At 46.7% G+C, this 20,350-nt stretch overlaps 1 protein-coding gene and 1 pseudogene across 2 annotated transcripts in view; one reads left to right on the top strand and one right to left on the bottom strand.

The window, feature by feature from the left end:
* LOC116277830 (antigen WC1.1-like) overlaps positions 1-20,350 on the top strand; it is a 61,790-nt gene that overhangs the window by 14,245 nt on the left and 27,195 nt on the right. The window contains exons 5-14 of one of the 2 annotated variants that reach the window (XM_072954624.1): positions 4,350-4,442; positions 4,518-4,832; positions 5,940-6,254; positions 6,584-6,625; positions 6,717-7,031; positions 7,290-7,322; positions 7,901-8,038; positions 8,449-8,543; positions 9,426-9,570; positions 10,702-10,983. In XM_072954624.1, coding sequence (XP_072810725.1) covers positions 4,350-4,442; positions 4,518-4,832; positions 5,940-6,254; positions 6,584-6,625; positions 6,717-7,031; positions 7,290-7,322; positions 7,901-8,038; positions 8,449-8,543; positions 9,426-9,570; positions 10,702-10,847 — 1,637 coding nt within the window. In that variant the 3' untranslated portion in view covers positions 10,848-10,983. Of the gene's footprint in view, positions 1-4,349; positions 4,443-4,517; positions 4,833-5,939; positions 6,255-6,583; positions 6,626-6,716; positions 7,032-7,289; positions 7,323-7,900; positions 8,039-8,448; positions 8,544-9,425; positions 9,571-10,701; positions 10,984-20,350 lie in introns of those variants that run through there. The other variant, XM_072954623.1, reaches the window with a different exon arrangement.
* Positions 2,237-3,519, bottom strand: LOC102536115 (N-lysine methyltransferase SMYD2 pseudogene; annotated as a pseudogene).

The following is a 20,350-nucleotide window of genomic DNA, read 5'->3' as shown; positions in this document are numbered from 1 at the left end:
AGAAGACTTTTTAACCAAAAGAACAAACTACTGATAGCTAGACACATAAATCTCAAAACACGCTGAGTGAAGGAAGCCATGCGAAAAGGACTACATACTGTATAATTTTTTTAAATTCTAGAAAATGTAGACCATGTCTATTAGATAGAAGACAGATGAGTATTTGCCTGGGTCTGGCTCTGTGGGGGCTTCTATTGGTTGCAAAAGGCATATAGGAATTTTGGGATCATCCCTTATATCCCATATTTTAATTGTGGTTAGTTACACTGGTAGTTACAATGATCAATACTCATGAAAATGGCCTCTTAAAATAAGCGCATTTTATTGCATGAAAACTGTTCATTATAGTTGATTTTATTACTTGTCTCTTGTTTGTTTCTAGCTTAATTCTAGTCTAGCCAAAAAATAATTTTTAATGAGTTTGGCTGTTTGAAAATTTTTGGATCTCATTTTCTGTGTGACATATGATTGGCCTCAGTAAATGACCTGTGAGTACTTGGAATGAGGTGTATTCTGTGGGCTTGACGTGCATGTTTGTTAAGTCACACCATTCAAATATCCTAAATATTTATTGTCTGGTTTTGCTGGTTTGCTGTATCAGTTACTGAGACTGGTAGAAGGTGTTTTCTGGTAACTATTGCTGCAGAACAAGTTACTACAAAGTCTAGTCACTTAAAGCAACTTTTACTTCACATAACACAGATCGCTATTTTTCCTCTGGTTTCCACTCACATTTTCCTCACTTGCTTTAATTCTCATTGACAGCATTGCCCAGATCCATCGGGTCTCTCCTAACAATCTCCTCTACCCCGTTTAGCTTCTGCCTATTACTTTGTTCCAAAAGCAATGTCCCATGTTTCAGATGTCACCCCACATTTGGGCTATTATAGATAAGGGTGCTAAGAACATGCATGTGCAAGACCTTTTGAAGACAGACGTTTCTTTGTCTTCAGTAAATACTTAGAAATAAGGAAAGTTTAAGTATTCTGCATAACAAAATTTGTCCCCGAACTTAGCAGTTTAAAACTCCTTTTTGTTTTTGCTGCTGATTTCCTGTGTAAGGAATTTGGGAAGGGCTCAGATTGGCAGTTCTGTCTTGGGGTCTCATGAGGTTTCAGTCAGGTATCAGCTGGGGCTGAAGTCATCTGAAGACCCAGGATGGTTCATGAACATGCCTGGCTGCTGGATGTTCAGCTGGGCTGCTACCTGGAGACCCAAACATGACAGTCTCTCCAAGACAAGAGTCTCAACAGGGTAGACTTTCACTAAAGCAAAAGTCCCAAGTGATTCACAAGAGGCTGCATGACTTTTCTGACCAAGTGCTGAAAGTTAAGCAGTGTTTCCTACAACTTCTCAGTGGACATAACATCCAAGATTTTGTGGATTTTTCAAAACCAGCAAGGTGTACAAAATGGCTGATTGTGGATTTTAAATTTCTACCTTTAGTTCTGTCAGTTGTGGCTTTTTGTATCTAGGACTTAATATACATGAATGCTAGACCTTTTGGGCATCTGTATGTACGTTTTTATAGTTTCCAGTTTTGGTTTTCTGTGCTTTGTTCTGTGTATTTCCTTCTGATACTACATTTTGCTACGTCTATCTTTTGCTGATTTAATGGGCTGTTACACTCATCCTCTGAGTTCTTATTTCAAATATCAACTTTTCCAGTTCTAGAATTTTTGATTCTTTATCATTTCTCTACCAGAATACTATCTTGTTTCATTCTTTGAATATTTCATTCATGGTAATTCAAACTCCAGTCACTCCAAAGCTGAATGTCCTGTAAATTTCTTTCTAATGCCTGTTTATTTCCCTTATGAATTTTGGTCAGATTTGTTCTTTTTTATGACTGGGTATTTCTTGTTTTTTCACTGTGTGTTTTTTTTTTTTTTTTAAATCTTTCATCATTCAGATTTGCTCAGAACATCACAGTAGGCACGAAGGGAAAAATAACTGCATTTGTTCAATGCAATCTGTCCGAAGTTTATTATAATATATGAAACCATAACATAAGCTCCTAAGGAAGGAAAAAGCACTCAGAAATTAATTTTGCTATTAAGGTTCAAGATTAAGACCAACAACATCCAAGTCAACCACGTATAAGGTTTAAGTTCAAAGTGCGTTTTCATTCCAGTGAGTTTACAGAAATGCTGGAGTGAGGTGTATGATTTGAAAGTCAAATCCTTAAAGGTTTGTGTGCTAGTATTTGAATAAAATGGAAAATGTCAGCATAGTTTCAGTGGCTTTCAATTTCTTGTTTGATCTCGGAAATGTACGGATGATCTTTGCTGTGGGCTACTTCCGTGATGGCGATGGCCTCCTTCAGGGCTCTCTCTCCTGCAGCTCTGTTCTCCAGGCCCAGGTACAGTCTTCCCAGCTTCAGCCACATGGAGGCCACACTGAGGGAGCACAGAGGGTAATGTTTACTGTAGGGCTGGATGATTTTCTGTCTGTACTGCAGGGCTCCCTCCCAGTCCTGCATGTACAGGCAGACGCCCGTGGCCTGGTACATCGTGTGCAGCATGTACACATCACTGTCCTCGAACATGCAGCTCATCTTCTCCTGGCTGAGCTCGCAGATCTCCAGCAGCTCACTAGGGAATTTGTAGTGCTTGGCCCTCCGGAACTCCTCTATGACATTTCGTGCATATCTTACCATGTCACGGATGGCTTCTGCCTTTGGGGGGGTCGCTGAGCTTCTGGATTTCCACCTTGGCCTTATCCTTGTCTTTGGTGGTGCACTTCCAGCACCCACAGGTAAAGAAGTAAGAATCTCTCAGCCGGTCGTTCCTATCCTCCGTCGGGTGCAGCAGGTCAATGTAGCTGGAAAAACCTCCTCTCCCGGGTGGATTTCCTGGACAGCTTTGACTTCTTACAGGGTCCCCTTGTAGGTCACAATGACATTCGGGCAACAACTATGATTCATCAGTGCCACATCAGGAAATATTGCTGATCCCAAATGAGACTGTTCTTCATCTTCAATTGTGAAGCCATTACTGTTAACCTGTGCAGAGTACAGCCAGGCTGTCATTGTCAGGAAATTCCAGGTGCTTGGAGAGCAGCAGTGTCACTCTGAATCAAATCCCTCTTCTCGTCTAATTTATGCAGATATGATTCAAACTCCTTCACGGCTAACAATTTCTCTGAAGGTGTTCTCTCTGGGTAGATTTTCTGTTTGGCCAGAATCGTTGCAGTGAGCCTTATAGTCTCTGAGGGATTCCAGTTTCCCCCACAAACAACCGTGGGAGAACATTCCAGCTTGTACATGGAACAGTCTTCTTTCTGACACTCCACATTGCAGTAAAATGCCTGCCTGCGTCTTCCACATTTGGACAATCCTTCTTCCCTGGCGAAGCAGAACTCGCAGTGGTCGGCCCGCTCGTTGCCCGTGAGCACGTCGGCGTAGGCCGGGCAGAAGAAGAGCAAGTCCCCCACCTGGAAGGGCTGCAGGGCCCGCAGCCCCCGGCCCTTGGCCGGGCTGCACAAGCGCTCCAGAGCGCCATCGCCCTCGGCCCGCATGCTGGCGGCGGGGCTGGCGCAGAGCGGGCCGGGCTGAAGGAGCCGGAGCTCCCCGCGAGCTCTCATTGGAGAAGCGTCACCCAGAGCCGCGGGGGGGCGGCGTGGGGAGCCGTCCGGTGGCCTTGGCGGCTGCCACCGCTCCCCGGAAGGGACGGCGGCCCCTCCTGGTCCTCGCGCCATGACTGGGTATTTTTGATTGACAGATATTATAGATGGAAAATTGCAGAACTTCTTCAGACAGGATCTTATTTTGCTGCCTCCAGGCACCTGATTTAGGGAGTGGATTACCTCATTTAAAAGAAAGTGAAGTAGTTGCAGCCGGGCATCCGTCCCTGTGAGGAACAGTCTATTTCCGGTTCACTCTTCCTTCTGTGATGCAAGTGTTCCGGAACAGGGCTCCTCCTCTTTGCTGGACCCTGAATGACGCTTTGTGCTCCCCGAGCTCTGAGAGTCTGCAGAGTCTCTGATGAGCTTCTCAGAGACTCACCTTTTACAGGTCAATTGACAAAGGCCTCAGAAGAGGTGGCTCACCTCTGCCTTCCACATCGGAGAGCATGGGTCCAAATGCTCTCACCGCCTTGGGAGCTCTCAGCACTGCCCCAAATATTGATACTTTCTCGGTTTTGTAAACTCATTCTTCGTGAAATGCTCGGCTTAAAACAGAAATTCTGGCACCGTCAGAAGCAGAACGCTCCATAGAGAAGGTGACCTCTAAATAGGGTAACTTCACTGCTGTGTTACAGCTTTCATCTCAGGCCTGATCAGCAGGTCATTATTTGGTTTAATTCAATTTCCTGTTCTTCAACCCGCTGATCATTGCTGTCCTGCAGGAAACCAGACCCAGGTGCTGCCCCAGTGCAACGACTCCGTGTCTGAACCGGGAGGCTCTGCAGCCTCCGAGGGGAGCCCGGCCAACTGCTCAGGTGGGGGTCCCGCAGGCCTAGAGCCCCTCCCTCCCCTGTGGAAAGGCCCCCACTGGCACGAGCCTCTCCCCGCAGACAGCAGGCGGCTCCGCCTGGCGGACGGGGGCGGCCGCTGCGCAGGCAGAGTGGAGATCCTCCACCAGGGCTCCTGGGGCACCATCTGTGATGACGGCTGGGACCTGGCCGATGCCCACGTGGTGTGCAGACAGCTGGGCTGCGGACAAGCCGTGGATGCCTCGGCCTTGGCTCGCTTCGGGGCGGGATCCGGGCCCATCTGGCTGGACGAGCTGAACTGCACGGGGAAGGAGCCGCACGTGTGGAGGTGCCCTTCGCGGGGCTGGGGGCGGCACGACTGCAGGCACAAGGAGGACGCGGGGGTCGTCTGCTCAGGTCTGCGCGGCGCTGGGCCGCGGGCGGGGGGCCGGGGGCGCGGGCCCTGGGGGTCGGGGGTCTGAGCCCTGAGGGAGAGCTGCTGGCAGGGCCAGAGGAGGAAGCCCCTTCCCTGGAGCCCGTCTTTCCAGCGGGTGAGACCAGGTGCTCTCTCGTCCTCCTGCAGCGGCTGAGGGGCTGGGCCTTCCTGCTCAGCAGCATCTCCTGGCAGAGCCGTTTCTCACAGTTTCCACGTGAAAGCAGGGCTCACTCTTCAGTTCCCTTTGGTAGGAAAGTCTGGAGATCCTCCTGGTATTGTAATGTCACCACGTACTGAGTAGTTAAAAAAATCAGGAGTGTATTATTTCACTGTTGTGCAGGTTAGACTTCTGACAGGGGTCATGGTGGGCTGACGCCAAGGTGTCCACAGGGCTGCACCCTTTCTGGAAGCCCTGGGGAGGGATTCCTTTCCCCCGTCTTTCCGAGTCCCTAAAGACGGTGTGCACTCCTTGGCTCAGAGCTCTCTTTCTTTTTCTTCAGACAGATAACATTGCCTCCCCCTGACTCTTTTTCCTGAGTCACATTCCCCTCTGACTGAAGCTGAGAAGGTTACCCATTTGTGAGGATAGTGGGTCTAAGGATGTGATTAGACTGGGCTCTCGTGGTTAATCTACAATACTCCAGGTGACTTTCACCACCCCAAGGTTTGTACGTTAATTACATCTGTAAAGTCCCTTTTGCCAGGTGAGGTAACATATTGACAGGTTTCAGGGATTGGATGTAGAGATTTGTGGGTTCATTATTCCATCCATCCCCATAATATCCACATCCCCTTCACATCCCCTTCTAGAGGTTTTGTCAGGAGGAGAATTCAACTTCCGCTCCCTGCAGGGGGCCTAGGTTGGTCTTCCTCTCTGTTCATATTCCATTCCATCCTTGTGGTAGAGCTGGAAAGAGAGACACAAATGGACAAAGTCAACTTAAAGTTAAACACATCTCAGTCTTGTCACCTCATGGGTGTCTACTCAGCTGGGTCAGAGGTTAATGTTCACAATTTCTGGGAGAGAGGAACACTCAGGTCGTTGAGTGGAGTGTCAACTGTGCCCTGTCTCCCCCTTTTAATTTTAGAGTTCCTGGCTCTCAGGATGGTGAGCAAGGACCAGGAGTGTGCCGGGTGGCTGGAAGTCTTCTACAACGGGACCTGGGGTAGTGTCTGCCGCAGCCCCATGGAAGACATCACCTTGTCCATCGTCTGCAGCCAGCTTGGCTGTGGGGACAGGGGAATCTTGAACACTTCTGTTGCCTTTAGGGAAGGTTCTAGACCCCGGTGGGTGGATGGAATCCTGTGTCAGAAAACTGATACCTCTCTCTGGCAGTGTCCTTCTGACCCTTGGAAATACAGTTCGTGTTCTCCTAAGGAGGAAGCCTACATCTCGTGTGCAGGTGACTCGCTGTCTGTCGCTATGTGTCTGACCCCACCTTGTAGGGTGTTCCTAGTGAGACTTTATATTTTTAAATGTAAGTGATGGGTTTAAGTTGAGGGTACAAAATGTGTGTGCATGCATGCATGTGTGTTCTGTATTAGTTGTGGAAGGTGGGGTGTGATATATAACTGAACAGTGAAGGTAATTTCAACTAATGTGTCAGCAGTATGTATTATGAAGCCTGTGTTTTCCCTTCTCATTTGCACTGAGCTAGATAATCTTGTCTTGAAGATAAGTTCCCCCAAAGCTGTCCCTGATCCAGTGCTTCCCCATTGTTTGTTTCTGTAGGAATTAGATCCAAGAGCTGTCCAAGTGCTGCCCCTTGCACAGGTATGTCAGCCTCTCCCACTGCCCCTGTGGCTCCCAGGGGCTCCTGCCTCACCACCAAGGGCAGTAACAGGAGGGGCTGCTGTCCTTGCAGACAAAGAGAAGCTCCGACTCCGGGGAGGAGGCTCCCAGTGCTCAGGGCGCGTGGAGGTTTGGCACAGCGGCTCCTGGGGCACAGTGTGTGATGACTCCTGGAGCCTGGCAGAGGCCGAGGTGGTGTGTCAGCAGCTGGGCTGTGGCCACGCCCTGGAAGCCCTGGGAAGTGCAGCGTTTGGCCCTGGGAACGGGAGCATCTGGCTGGACGAGGTGCAGTGCAGGGGCAGCGAGCCCTCCCTGTGGGCCTGTGCTGCGGAGTCCTGGGGGCAGAACGACTGCAAGCACGAGGAGGACGCCGGGGTGAGGTGCTCTAGTGAGTGGAGCAGCGTGGGTTCCGCTCCGGTTGAGGAGGGGCAGTGATGGGACAATGGGCTGGGCTGCGGTAGGATGCAGAGTTTGTGTCCAGAAAGCACCCTGATGCTGTAGCTCTGGATGTAGTACAGGGGGGCTGGGGGGACTCAACATGGATGTTGTGGTAACTGAGGGGTGATTTCAGGGCTCAGGAAGGATACGTGGGCTGCCCTGCATTCTGCCCAGTCCCTGGGCTCCAAACCCCTCTTTTTCTCTCCAGGCGAAAGGACTGCTTTGCCCCCCGCTACAGCAGGTACTGTGCCATGGTCCCTGGGCGGGGAGAACATTCCGATTCCTGGGACCTGTTCTGTGGTCTCTGCCGGAATCAGCCAGCTCAGGAGAGGACAGGTCCTGAGGAACCTCTGGCTGGTGGCGGGGAAGCAGGGCACTTTCCCAGGGAACCTGCCTTGGTTCACAGTGCCAGAAGTTTCTCATGTCCCCATGGGCCAGGGGAGGCTGGTTCCTGTGCTGCAGAATCCAAGGTTTTATTACTTTCCCGTGACTGTTGCTCTTCAAAAGTAAGATGCCAGTCCCAGGACTTGTGTGATGCTCTGGTCTCGTGAAGCCCAAGGAGAGGAGTTAATTGTGAGCCTGGTGCTCAGAGGCTGTTTCAGAGGGAAACTCCTTGGTCATATCCAGCTCTCCCTGGGCCACACCAGCAGGAGTGGAGTTGAATTATCTCAGGAGAAGACCTGGGGCAGCCGAGTCACAGTCAGTCCGGTTACGTCTGAGGATGGGACTTGACTGTGTGGAGCTCTCTGGAAACACTGGCCTCGGAAGTGTCTCTGTGCCCATGTCCTTCTCCAAACACTCTTGCTTTTTCCTCCTTAGGGACCAGGCCAGGCTTCAATCCGATCCCTGGCATCTTCTCCCTGCCTGGGATCCTCTGCCTCATCCTGGGCGCCCTCCTCTTCCTGGTCCTCGTCATCCTGGTGACTCAGCTGCTCAGTTGGAGAGCGGAGCGCAGAGGTGGGTGCAGTGGGTAGAGGGCAACATGGGAAGTGTGTGGAGGCGGGAAGCGGGGTCAGGTGACACAAGGGGAAAAGTGGGCAAGGTCTCTTTTCTTACCCCTATCCGTCTGCAAAACTCCTTCTGCTCCATGTGAAACCCTAAGGGCTGAATACACAAAGATTCTTAGGTCTGAGGTGTGGACACTCATAAGTCATGGCTCTTATGTGAGACAAGAAAGAGTGGAGGCTGAGCTGGATCCAGGGGAGGGCAGAAGGTGCAGACGGGCATGGTGTGTGAGGTGTGAGATACACAGAAGTGCTGGCAGCCATGAGGGTCTCCCCACGTGTGCGTGGCGGGGAGATGAAGGAGTAGCCTGTTGGCTCAGGGCGTCTAGGGAGGCATGTGTGACCTGCTGGTGGTTTTCTCAGCCTTATCCAGGGTCAAAGGCGCTGTCGATGAGGTTGTGTACGAGGAGATTGATTACCTTGTAACGACGAATGAGGATCTGCTGCGCAGCTCAGGTGTGTGACTTTGTTAGCCCTCCCGGGACCCCTGGTTGTCAGCCACCCACTGGCTGTGAGCCATCTTCCCAGCGCACACATTCCCCACATCTGCCCCAGGCTCACAGAGGCAGCCCCTCCAAAGGCCACAGGACGGGCCTCTCAGAGCCCCTGAGCACTCTGTGCCTCCCCAACCCTGTGGGCACCATGACGGCCCCAGCATGCCTTCTCAGCCTTAGCAGTGGTCCAGTGGGTGTGGGAAGGATTGTTCTGTTCTTTGTGATGTTTATCTCCACATTAGTGTTCCTGTCAGATGACTCAGTATCTCAACTGCCCTATTACACCGGGGATGCTGAGGAGGACAGTGACCATAAATCCACTCCAGGTAGTAGAGGTGGACGTGCCTTGGCTGGGGAGAGGGGGCGGGTGATGTTCCCTCACAGAGATGAGACCCAGTGGGAACAGGCTTCCTCTGACTGGGATTGGCGGGAACACTTGTCTCCTGAGGGGTCCACGCTCCCCCACTTCTGGGGCGGTTGTGTGCTGCCTCATGTTGGGGCTGGGCTCTGTGTGTCCAGAATCACCCTCACTCAGTCACAGCCTGCAATTGTTTTGAAAATTAACAGTATGAAAGCATAATTCATCAAAAGATTTTAGTAATGCTCATTGGCATAAGAATTTCTTTGAGATATGTGGTTTAATAAGAAATATTGAGATAATGGTATAATTTTTTGTTTCATGGGCACATCAAAATAAAATATGGCCTTAGAAAACCTGCTGAGACAAGGAGTGACTTGTGCCTCCATGGAACAGTTCAGAAACTCTGGTTCAGAAGAGATTTCAGGTGTTTCCCAGGACAACCCATTTATGGTGGTTTCCCTCGACCCCCTTGTCTGCCCTTAGAGCCCCCAGATCAGAGGACTGAGGTCACTAGTGAGGGTTATGATGATGCTGAAGAGGTACCACTGCCTGAGGCTCCCCCTGCCTCTCAGATGAGCGAGGGGGAGGTGCCCCCAGAGGAGGAGACTGGGATGAGGGCCTCGCAGACAGGTGAGCGGGTCAGCTGATCTCCTGTAGTGTTTGCTCTGTGTCCGGGAAAGGGTGAATCTGAGCTCCTCAATGCCCATCCTTCCTGGAGATTCCAAATTTGCATGAGGTCCTATGTTTGATAACATCACCTCGAACATACACCTCTCTGTAATGCCGACAGACTCCTTGGGAGGGAGAAATCAGTCTTTATCCTTGGTATTTATGTCTCCATAATGAGTGGCATAAATTTGTCACTTTATCCTTGATGTGTCTGCCTTAAGACTTGTAGATTAATTGAGGATTTTTACCCAATTATTAAAGGGGAGTAACTGTTGTGATAACATCTCTGTGCTGTCTCATACATGCCAGGTAGTGAGAGATTTAGAAAGCATATTGCAGAATTGGGATTTGTGAGGCATTTTGATCATTTCAGATGCACTGTGAACACATGTTAGCACTACTCTGCACAACATCTGTGCTGTATGGAGGCCTTAAATATGAAAGACATGGTGGTGGATCATAGACTTAGAATTTGTGACAGCTAAGGGCGAATCAGCTCCAGACATGTCAGTGGTCAGGAGAAGGCACTCATTCTCCAGAACAGAGTATTTCTCCATCTGAGGGCCCATGTGGTTCTTGGGGAGGGGAAACTGGTGATGCTTGCTATGATTGTATTTGTGGGCGTTTGGGAACACAGGTGAAGGCAACTAAGAGCACATTTGGATTGTCAATGCGGAACAGACATTTTTCTAGTCTTCTGTCTCCCTCTCATTATGACTTCAGACCTGTCAGTTGGGAAATAAGAAAATTTCAGATACTTTTTATGTGTCTCATCGTTCTTAGGCCATCTGGTTGCTGAGTGTGTAAGCCAGGAAACAGGTCTTCCCACAGCTCCTGTGTTTGACCATAGTTCTCCTGGGATTCAGGCATTCCCAGATAAGCTGAGGCTGCAGCCCACATAGGCTGGATCCTGATAGGAGATCCCAGATATTTCCTTATTGTAATGAATATGAAGTAGCCTGATCCTCCCTGAGTGAACTGGGTCCCCAGGGATCTTATGTCATCACCACTTACTTGACTTGCTTCTGCCACAGGGCATAGCCCAGTGTCCCTTTGTCACAGTTCTAATCAAACTTGTCTTTACTATTTCAGACTCTTCTCTGAACTTTCCTAGAGAGGCAGCTGATCCTGGGAAAGGAGAAGAGAGCCCCTGGCTGGATCAGTGGGAAAAGGGGGACCCTGGGTATGATGACGTGGAACTGAGTGTCCCTGGAACACCCAGCGTGGCTTTCCCATGATGCTGTGTTAATATGAGATGAGGGCTCCGACATTCTAACTGCCTGTATTTCAGTAGAGCTGTGTTGACCTATCATTGCATTATAGGGAAACTGCTCAGAGTATGTATTCTGAATAAAGTATTTTTCCCCTCTGTTGGTAATTTAACGTTTCTTGTCAAGTGGCCTTAGAGGATTGGTCCTCAAAGGAAATAGAAGGTGAGTGAATTGACCTGTTTTCTCAGCTCCCCCAAAGACCAATGAGGCATGACTCTGCCCAGGCCCTGAAATGCTCCGGGTCTCTCTTACTCAGACAAGGACTCTAAACTTGGTGCACACTCACACCCTCACCCTAATAAAATGAACTCATGGAAAATACCCAGTCCTGACCATTCATGTGCGCTTGTGGGCACTTACATTATCAGGCACTAATGCCAATGATTAGATGAGTCTAATATGTAGGTCCTACAATTTAGATTAAAAGAAGCCATTTTAACTTGGGATTTATCAGTTTTTACACTTTGTTAGTCATGTTGGTAGAAGACTTATGCCATTAACTTCCATTGTCTGGTCAGCCACTGTCCATAAATCAGTCCAGGTTTATTTGTTATTACGGATTTTAATTGAGGGGCTAATTACTGACAAAATATGTTTATTTTTAATTTTTTAAATTTTATTGATTTCTTTTGGGTAAACAACGTTTATTCTAGGAAGAACAACTCATTGAGGGATAAAAGTTAAAACAGTACATATATGTGCTGTTCATTGTTTCTAAGAACAGTTTAGAGCTTTAGCTTTTTTAGATGTACATAGTTATCAAAGTAATAAAGCCAACCACAAAGTAAGAATCAACAGAATGCAGGAATCCAGTCATAAAAGACAATCGAATGTTCTTGCACATAGACAAGATGCTTTTAGATTAAAAAACCCTTGGGTATCTTCCATCTACTGAATCCCAGCAGAATGTTTCACAGTCAGTCTGCTTGAGGTTAACGATGCCTTGAAATCCAGAACAGGGATTCAGCCAGTTTTCAGACCTGTTGCTAAATCTTTCCTTGCCAGAGACATGGATTTAGGTCAATGATACTAAAAGAAATAAGAACTATATTATGGAGTTGAATGAACACAATCAATTGGTTTTCATTTTTTGTTTTGAGTTTTTATCATATTTACATACGAATTTTATTAAAGAGTCAAAAGCTGAATATGGCTTCTTCCCAAAAACACATGTCTTCACTTCTGCATTCCGTGAACACTCACCCAGGTATTTCAAATATTTAAAAAGTCTTTTTTTAAATTTTCTGATATCTTCCTTAATATATTAATATACTATGTTATTGTTTTTTCTGTCTTAATCAGTTACTTTTTGCCTATCCACGATGGAAATTGAGGATTTAGCTACTTTCATTCTATGCTCACCTTCTCTAACTCCCAGTAGCTTTTCTGCCTGCAAAATTAAGCCTTTCCCATATTCCCAGTCTCCTAATCTAGTTATCATTTTGGTAGATGAAAAGCTATCATTTACATCCTTATAAATATACACTGTTCCTAGTTGATTTTATGTATTACATGATAAATACTTTTTCTTGTCCTGCACAATGATTAAATTTATCAGATTAAATTATTTTGTTTTGCATTTCATTAGTTGATATTTTTAAGACTACTTTCCCCCCCAAATCTGTGTTAATTCTTTAAATTGCTTTACAAATTATTCGGATACTTGTATGTTCTATCAATTTGACTTCTTCACGAAATCTGTCTCAGGATGTCCTACAATATCATGCAGAGTTGTCATTCTGAGATTCTTCTATGCTGGTTCATCAAAAGTCCTGATCAGGCACTCAGGTTGCAGTGCCTGGGAGGTAAAGTTGGGGAATAAAGGAGGTATGTAAATATAAGCCTTACCCAATCTTGGGACCCAGCAGGGTCTCCGCAGGTGCCAGCACCCTCAGGGGCCTTAGCTAACATGCCCAGGTAGGGAAGGAAAAGAGAATCTGTTCTCAGACTTATTGATGTTAAAGGGAAGTGCTGTATTTTCAGTGTTTCAGTCTGCAGGCAGGACTAAGCTGTGAGCAACCAAACAAGCATGTGTAATTATTAACTTCCCCTGTAAAGGGATTACGTAACCTTTCAAACCTCCACTTTCTCATGGTAAGCTGGAAGTAATAATGGTACGTGACAATATTGAAGTAACATACTGTATGGTTTTACAATCCATAAAGCCAGTTAAGCAATTATCCTAAGCTAAAGAACAGAATTCTTTCTGCTCTCCACTCCTGCACGTCTCATCCAACATAGCAGGTGCTGAACTAAAATTTTTGTAAAAAGAAAATCTCTTCCTGTTGCAGTCGTGTGTGGTTTTAATTAAAAAGGTGCCAGATGATAAATATACAAACATCCTGCTCACTTGGCCATATCTGATTCAGAGCAGAGCACGAGGGTTCACGTTCTTCACCCATCAGTATGTCGGGGTCTGTGTTCTGCATCTTTGGATACACAAAGAAACTTGCAGCACCTATAAATGTTTAGAAGGAGCTGTCTCAGCACTTCTCTGGCAACGGAGGTGTGTTTGTTTCTGGAAATTGGAATCTACTGCATTCACTGAAGAATTGTATTGTATTGAACCATTCATAGCTCATGTCTTTAGATGGTAATGTAATTTATATCATTGTAATGAATGATGTAACGTGCATTGTGGTCAGTCTTCATCTGTTGAATACTGTTCTCAAACATTTCTTATTCATTGAGATGATTTGTGCAAAACACCTAGAGGAGTGTCACTCATTCATTCATGCAGTCAAGACATAGTTTGGGATTTTTAAATCTCCAGGCACTGAGGACATAGAGGTGAATTAGACAGAGAATTTCTACCAAGAACATTCATGCTTATAAAGCAAAGTTGGCAAGTAAACAACTGAGTTCGTGACAGGGTCACAGACGGTAAAGTAGCATTTTAAGAGCAGTAGATGCGGGCACCAAGGAGGGGTCAGGTGTACACGGCTCACAGCCCTGAGTGGCACCAGTCACCGTCACTGCGCTGTGGTTCCCGGAGGACTTCTGACAGGCTCAGCCACAGCCTGAGGTAACAGAATTTAATCTCACACTGTAGATTCCTGTGATTCTGGGGGTGGGTGGAGAAAGATGCCCTAAACATGTTCTCTGTTATGACTACTACGCACTACTGCTAGTGAGCACTTACATTACCCGGTACTGGCGCCAACTCATTTAATCCTCACCCAGATTCTATTACCCAGCCATGATCATAACCCTCATTTTGATGATGAAGCAAGCATTCGGAGAGTTTAAGAGAACTGTTCAAGGTCACACACATGGTGTGTGGCTGAGCTGAGGGTCAAGACAAGGCCGTCTGTCTCTGGAGTCTGTTCTCTTGATGTTGCACTGCGCTCTCTCAGGTTCAGCGTGGACCCAGCTGGGATGTTGTCCTCTCTAAACTGTCCTCCTTGTCAAATCTCTGCTGGGATTGTACACTGATGTCTCTTTTTGTGTCAGAGAAGACTTACCTTTATCAGAGTGTCAGTTCATCCTCGCTCACCCTGCCCCCTATAGGGGTATAGGTTTCAGCTTGGACACAGTACAGCAGCCCTGAGTGGAGCCTCCCTGTCCAGCCCATCCCCCGCCCCACACGACGGGGTCTCGATCGCATAACAGTGTCATATGTGTGAGATGTCCATCCTGAGGAAAGTGAACTGTGTGTAACCGGTTATACTAAATGCATCCCCACGTCACCCTGTGGGAAGGGAGGACTGGTCTCCAGCAAGCACCACCTGCGTTCCAGGTTTCTGGCAGAATGATTTCTTTTGATGGTGTCAAGTCCAAAACTGGGTGAGAAGTGGTAAATCTGGGCCCCAGAGGGAGTACTGCATCAACTCAACTGACTGAGCAGACCCTGATCCTACTCCAGCACCTGAGATTAAATACTGGGTCTGATATTTGTCATCAGTCATTATCATTAATGTGTTAAGCGTAGAGACAGGAAGGAGGTAGGGCTCCTGTACAGCCAAGGGCTTGGGAGGGAGAGGAGCAGACGACAAGAGAGTGATTCTTGGAAAGTTCATGGGTAAATACTAGAATATTTAGAGGGTGAGATGCATGTGCTCAATTGTTTTTTCTCCCTTTTACTTTACCCGAGTCTCAAGGAGAAGGAATGGGCACGGGAGGGAGACAGCCGCTGTGTCTGCTGACCTGAATGAGGCGGGTCCCTTAGTGGGGACGTGAGGAGGCTGTGGTCTGACTTGCGGCTGCCCTCCGTGTTGGTCCCACGGAGCATCAGGTGTGGGATGGGGAAGGCACGGAGTGTGTCTGAGCTGTGGTGGGGACTCTGGGGTGGGGGTGTCACAGAACGCTTCCTCCCCATGTGTGTGTGCAGAGATGTTGAGAGCTCGGGGGAGGGGCCCTGAGGGTGGGTTTGGGTGGACTGCAGGGGAGCATCATGGGAACACTGAGCCTGAGGGAGTGTGAAGAATGGGGTAGCATGTTCGTGATCTTGAATTTTGTCACTAAGCTGCATCCCCTTACTGCCCTTCCCAGTCTTGATACTCATCCCAGGGCTACTTTCTGGGGAGCCTGTGGGAGCTTCTCTGATCAATGGAGAATAGAACAAGGCAGCCATGGCTAAGCTGGGCATAAGCCCCTTGCGCTTTTGTTTTCCCCTTAACTCATCTGGGCTTTCATCCTTACCTCCACCTTGACCCGAGAAAGAGGTGGTGTCACTGATGGGTTCAGGAAGCATCTACCTCCCTCTTCTATTTCACATGCCTCTCCTTTGTCCCCCAGCCTGCAGGGAGCCTGTAGTAAAAGACTTTCTACTTCCCCTTTCTATCCAGGCCATTTCCCTTACATTATATTTTGCATCTTCTTTAGCTGTGGTGCACAATACAGCTGTGTTCTGAGTCCTGCCAAACCAAACTCTGCATATATAAAGGGGAGGAAGAGCTGAGGTTTAGAAAACCTTACCCTTTGAAAGGTGTTGATTTTCTTCTTGGGGCCCCAAATCCTAATTTTCAGGGCTAGAGGTGAATGATGAGTGCTTCTTCCTCTTTATTTCATGTGCAAACTGTCTGTTTTTCATAAACGTAATTTGGTGACTGATGGAAAGAGATGTTTCACATAAAATGAAATTCAATAGAAACAAAGGGATTTAGCATATTTTAAAAGCCCCATATATACTGCTGTTCTTTGTTTCTTACTTTTTTCTAAGTATGTATGTATGTATATATGTATCCTTCTGTCTGTCTATCTATCTATCTATCTATCTATCTATCTATCTATCTATCTATCTATCTATCTATGTAACCACCATCCCCATCATCATTAATCTATCATCCCATCTATTTCTGTAGTGTCTACCTATATTTTTATTTTTATTAGTTTTATAGTTCAAACAATGAAACTCTGACATCTTCATCAACAGATCATTCTAAGATGTTCAATTATAAAAGACATATAAATTGTGATCTTAAAAAAAAAGCAAGCAATTAAGTTTTACTTGACTACTTTAGCTTCCAGGAATTTGTCACTTCCAGCTCTGCCACATTGTGTTGTTCCTATAAACTTCACACTTGCAAAGTGGAACCTCTGATACTATTAGACAAGCAGCATCCACTTAGAAACTGAAACCTTCACACTTCGAACAAATCACCTGGAACAGTAAGTGGATTACCATCTGATGTTGTACTTTCTTCATAAGAACGAGTCATGTAAGTACTTGGAACTCAGACGTCTAGAGTCCACCAAGGACTATGTAAAGATTCCATGTCTACTTGAGCTGAGGTTGGCGGTGAGCCCTGGGAAAGGGCAGGGGCAGAGGGTGGGGGGAGTCAGCACACAAGAGTCTTCTTTGCCTGAAACACTCCCCACTCCAGCCACTCCTCGACGAGAAAGTGACCTAGACCTGGGGTGGGATGAAAAATAGGCTTCTTTTCCCTTTTCCGCCTGCAAGAAGTTTGAGTGATTCAGAGAATAGAAAGATTTTCAGACACTACAAGGCACTATGGTAAAGAATGTAGTATTTTTGCAATTTGACCAATGAGAAATTCCCCTTCTGCAAGTGTAATAATAGTAATTGCCTCTCTGGATGTCAATTACAAGTAAATCATCTAAGAAGGGGACAAAATTTATGTGAAAACATTTTTATGGTATGAATTAAACAAAAATGAAGATACAGCATGTTCTCTTTGAGTTTCCTCCTTATCCTCATTCATTTCTTCCCTTCTCTCTGATATTGACGTATAAATTGTTACCAATCGTATAAATTGTTACCAATAAGGAGGGTAACTGTTTCAATGTTCTTTTCATAAGGATGTGGAATATCGACTGACTGCAACTTTTGATAAAACAATTTAAATTTTAAATCCCAATACCATTTTTACAATCTACACTGGGAGCTGCAACTGTCACATGGGCTGGCTCTTACCTAAATTTGACTAAAGCATCTTCTAACTGTAATGTCCAAGGACGGAGAAGGGGATGGTATGAATTGATTAAAACCTACTTAATGAACAGGGGAAGTTGGATAGTTAGTGGGAAGGTTTAATAGCTTCAAGCTCCGCCAGCTGATAAACTCGTCTTCCCAACAAAGATACATGTCCCTTCGATTCCAACGAGATAATATTCTGTGCCACCAGGAGACCAGACTGTCCTGTTGGCCAGTAAGAGAACTGTCTGGCTTAACAATCCCTGCTTGGGCAATTCCACTGTTTGTCTTTATTAGCGCTTTTATGCTTCTGGAGTAAAATATTAAAACTGAATTTCCACCAAGACATTGAATTATAGCAGCTAAGACATTCTGTAGCCTGACAACTAAATACAGAAAATATTAGACTTTGTTCCATGGCAGTTGGCCCCTTTGCAGCAGATTATGGCTATTGAAGGGATCATACTGTCAAGAGAAGAGGGTTTTTGTGAAGGAGGATTTGGGCACCTTTCCTGCTGAGTGTTGAAGCCGGAGACTTTTCCTCATGCTACCCAGTCTGAGGCAGGTGACCTCTACCCAGAAGGTGCCTGTGAGCAGGTGCTGCAACCCAGCCTGTGTGTCCTTGTTCCCTATGTACCAGCACCGCTCAAACGTTGACATGCTTAAGAATAACTAGGAAAATCTGTGACACACAGATGCTATTCACTAGGCCTGGGTGTGGCCTGAGAATTTTTCCTGTAACGAGCTCCCGGGTAAAGCGGATGCTGCTTGTGGGTGGACCGTAATTTGAGAAGCCCTGATCTCAACTGCAACCCCACTTCCACAGCAAACAGTAGGCCCTTGGTCACCCTCAGGACCAAGACTGATCACTCACTGTCCACCCTGGAGAGGACGTGTTGGAGGAGGCTGATGTAGGTCTTGAAACAGGCTGGGCTCCTTTAGGGCAAGGAATTCCTGGTTCTGAGAAGGCAGAGGCGGTCTAGAAAGGGGTTGGCATGGACTTGGTCTGGGTGGACATGTCTGATCTGCTCACGGACTCTTCCACTCCTTGTCCTCTAAAATAGAGTGGCCAGGGTGACAGGGGCCTCTCTGGACTGAGTGAAAGGGGAGTTCCACCTGGACAGTTTCTAATTACTGCACTGAGCGTGTGTTTTATGACTAAAAGTGACCTTGGGACTGTTTATTATTTAGTAGTTCGAAGTCCTAGGGTCTACCATGAGGCAGGGAAACGTTTCCTTCTGAAAAACTTGTACGAGATGAGTGGAATAAAAACAGTTTGCATTAGTTCACGAGCTGTGTTTGTTCAACATCCCATTTGTCTTCCATGGTTGACTAATCTCCTTTCTTAATGACATGGCATTTACCAGGATTCATTCAACTTTTCTTGGTTCACCATTACATAACTGTGATATTGTGAATTATAAGAAGTATATTTGGGTCATTGAAATGACCCCTAAATTCCTCTTGTACATATTTGACCTTTGTTCCTAGTTCCTGGCTCACAGCGCCCCAAGCCCCTGGAATTTCCTTAGTGTTGGCCGTGATGAAAGTGTCTTCCGTGTTGTAAATGAGACGACTTTGGGAGACAGCTAAGAATGGGTCTGCCTGACAGTAGATCCAGCCAGGGCAAGTGGTTAGAGGTGTGGGGCTTCCACCTCTCCCTCCCCTCCCATCCCCCCACCTCTGATGACAGGAGCAGGGCTGGAAGTGGAATCAATCACCAGTGGCCAATAATGAATCAATTGCACCCACGTAATGAAGGACTGGGTTCAGAGAACTTTAGGGTTGGTGACCATGTGTGGGTGCTGGGGGAGTGGTGTGCTGGGAGTGGGTGTGGAAGCTCAGTGCCTTTTCCCCAGACCTGCCTTAGGTACCTTGCATCTCTTCCATCTGGCTGCTCCTGAGTTATGCCCTTTTGTAATGAACCAGTGATGTAGTAAGGCAAATGTTTCCCTGAGCTCTGACAGAGAACTTCCTAGTTTCCCTTTGATGCCTGTCAAGTGGATGAATGGACAGTTTCCCCTAGTAGTGCACCTGAGACCAAAGTTGGTATCAGTGAATCAGTTTGACTGAGTTCATTCCACTGTTACTCTGCAAGTTACAGAGAGGTAGTGTTTGCAATTTTTCTTCCATCCAATTATCTTTTTGTTTTCATGGACAGATTCTACAGCCTTATCTTCTATGGTACTTCTGTTAACCTGAGAGTTTCACGTGCTTTCTCCTCAGTCAGGCTGTTACTAGCTGGAACTTCCTGATTACCTCCTGTTACTGCATCAGAGCATTGGTCTCTGGGACATCCCGAATCTCAGCAAAACATGAAAGTAGTAGGATCACTACCAAGGTAGAATCACTTCTTGTGGCATTTTACACCAGGACCCTGAAGAAGATGGTAGCTTCACTGTCCGTCTTGCTCAGGTTCACCTTTCCCAGTGAGTTCCTCAATAGCAGCTTAGTTCTTCTAAACCCTAGACTCGCTGAGGGCTGGTTCTAGGTATTTATAGCCCAGTCCACTCAAATACATCTCTCGATCATCTTATCTGCAATTCTTTCTCCAATTCTTAGTGCATTCTACCTCAAGTAGAGCAAGGTATTGAAGGGAGAAGAGGTGTTGATGAGTTGAAGGATAGGGAAGGTCAAAATAAGAGCAAGGACTAGAAAAATAGAATTCCAATATGTAAAAATTCACAAAGTACATAGTTTCCAGGAGCAACAGGACCGAGGGAGAGGCCGTGGGTGTGAGTTGATTTTATCGATTTTCCTGGTCAACTGTAAGTCACTCCTCAGGTATCAGTTTAGATATTCCTTCCAAAAAGCAGCTTCCCTTGTGTGGGTTCAACCTCTTGGCCGTCCCTCCTCCGTATCAGCTTCTTGTTACTCACTGTGGTTTTCCTTCCTACTTTTTCACATATACTGTTAAATAAATAAATGTAGTCCATATATACATATGTTTGTTTATGTGTATATTTGTATAACGTCTCACTCCCAGCTAGACTGTGAGCACCGTGACATCAGGGATAGGGCTCCCTTGCTCACTGCTTTATCCCCAGCCCACGGCAGTGCTTATGTGCAGTGGTGGAGAGTAGATGCTTAGCAA

This window comes from Vicugna pacos, chromosome 34 (genome assembly GCF_048564905.1).
Source record: "Vicugna pacos chromosome 34, VicPac4, whole genome shotgun sequence".
Lineage (NCBI taxonomy): Eukaryota > Metazoa > Chordata > Mammalia > Artiodactyla > Camelidae > Vicugna > Vicugna pacos.
Note: the sequence above shows the minus strand (reverse complement) of the source record. Positions and strands in the feature narration are given on the sequence as shown.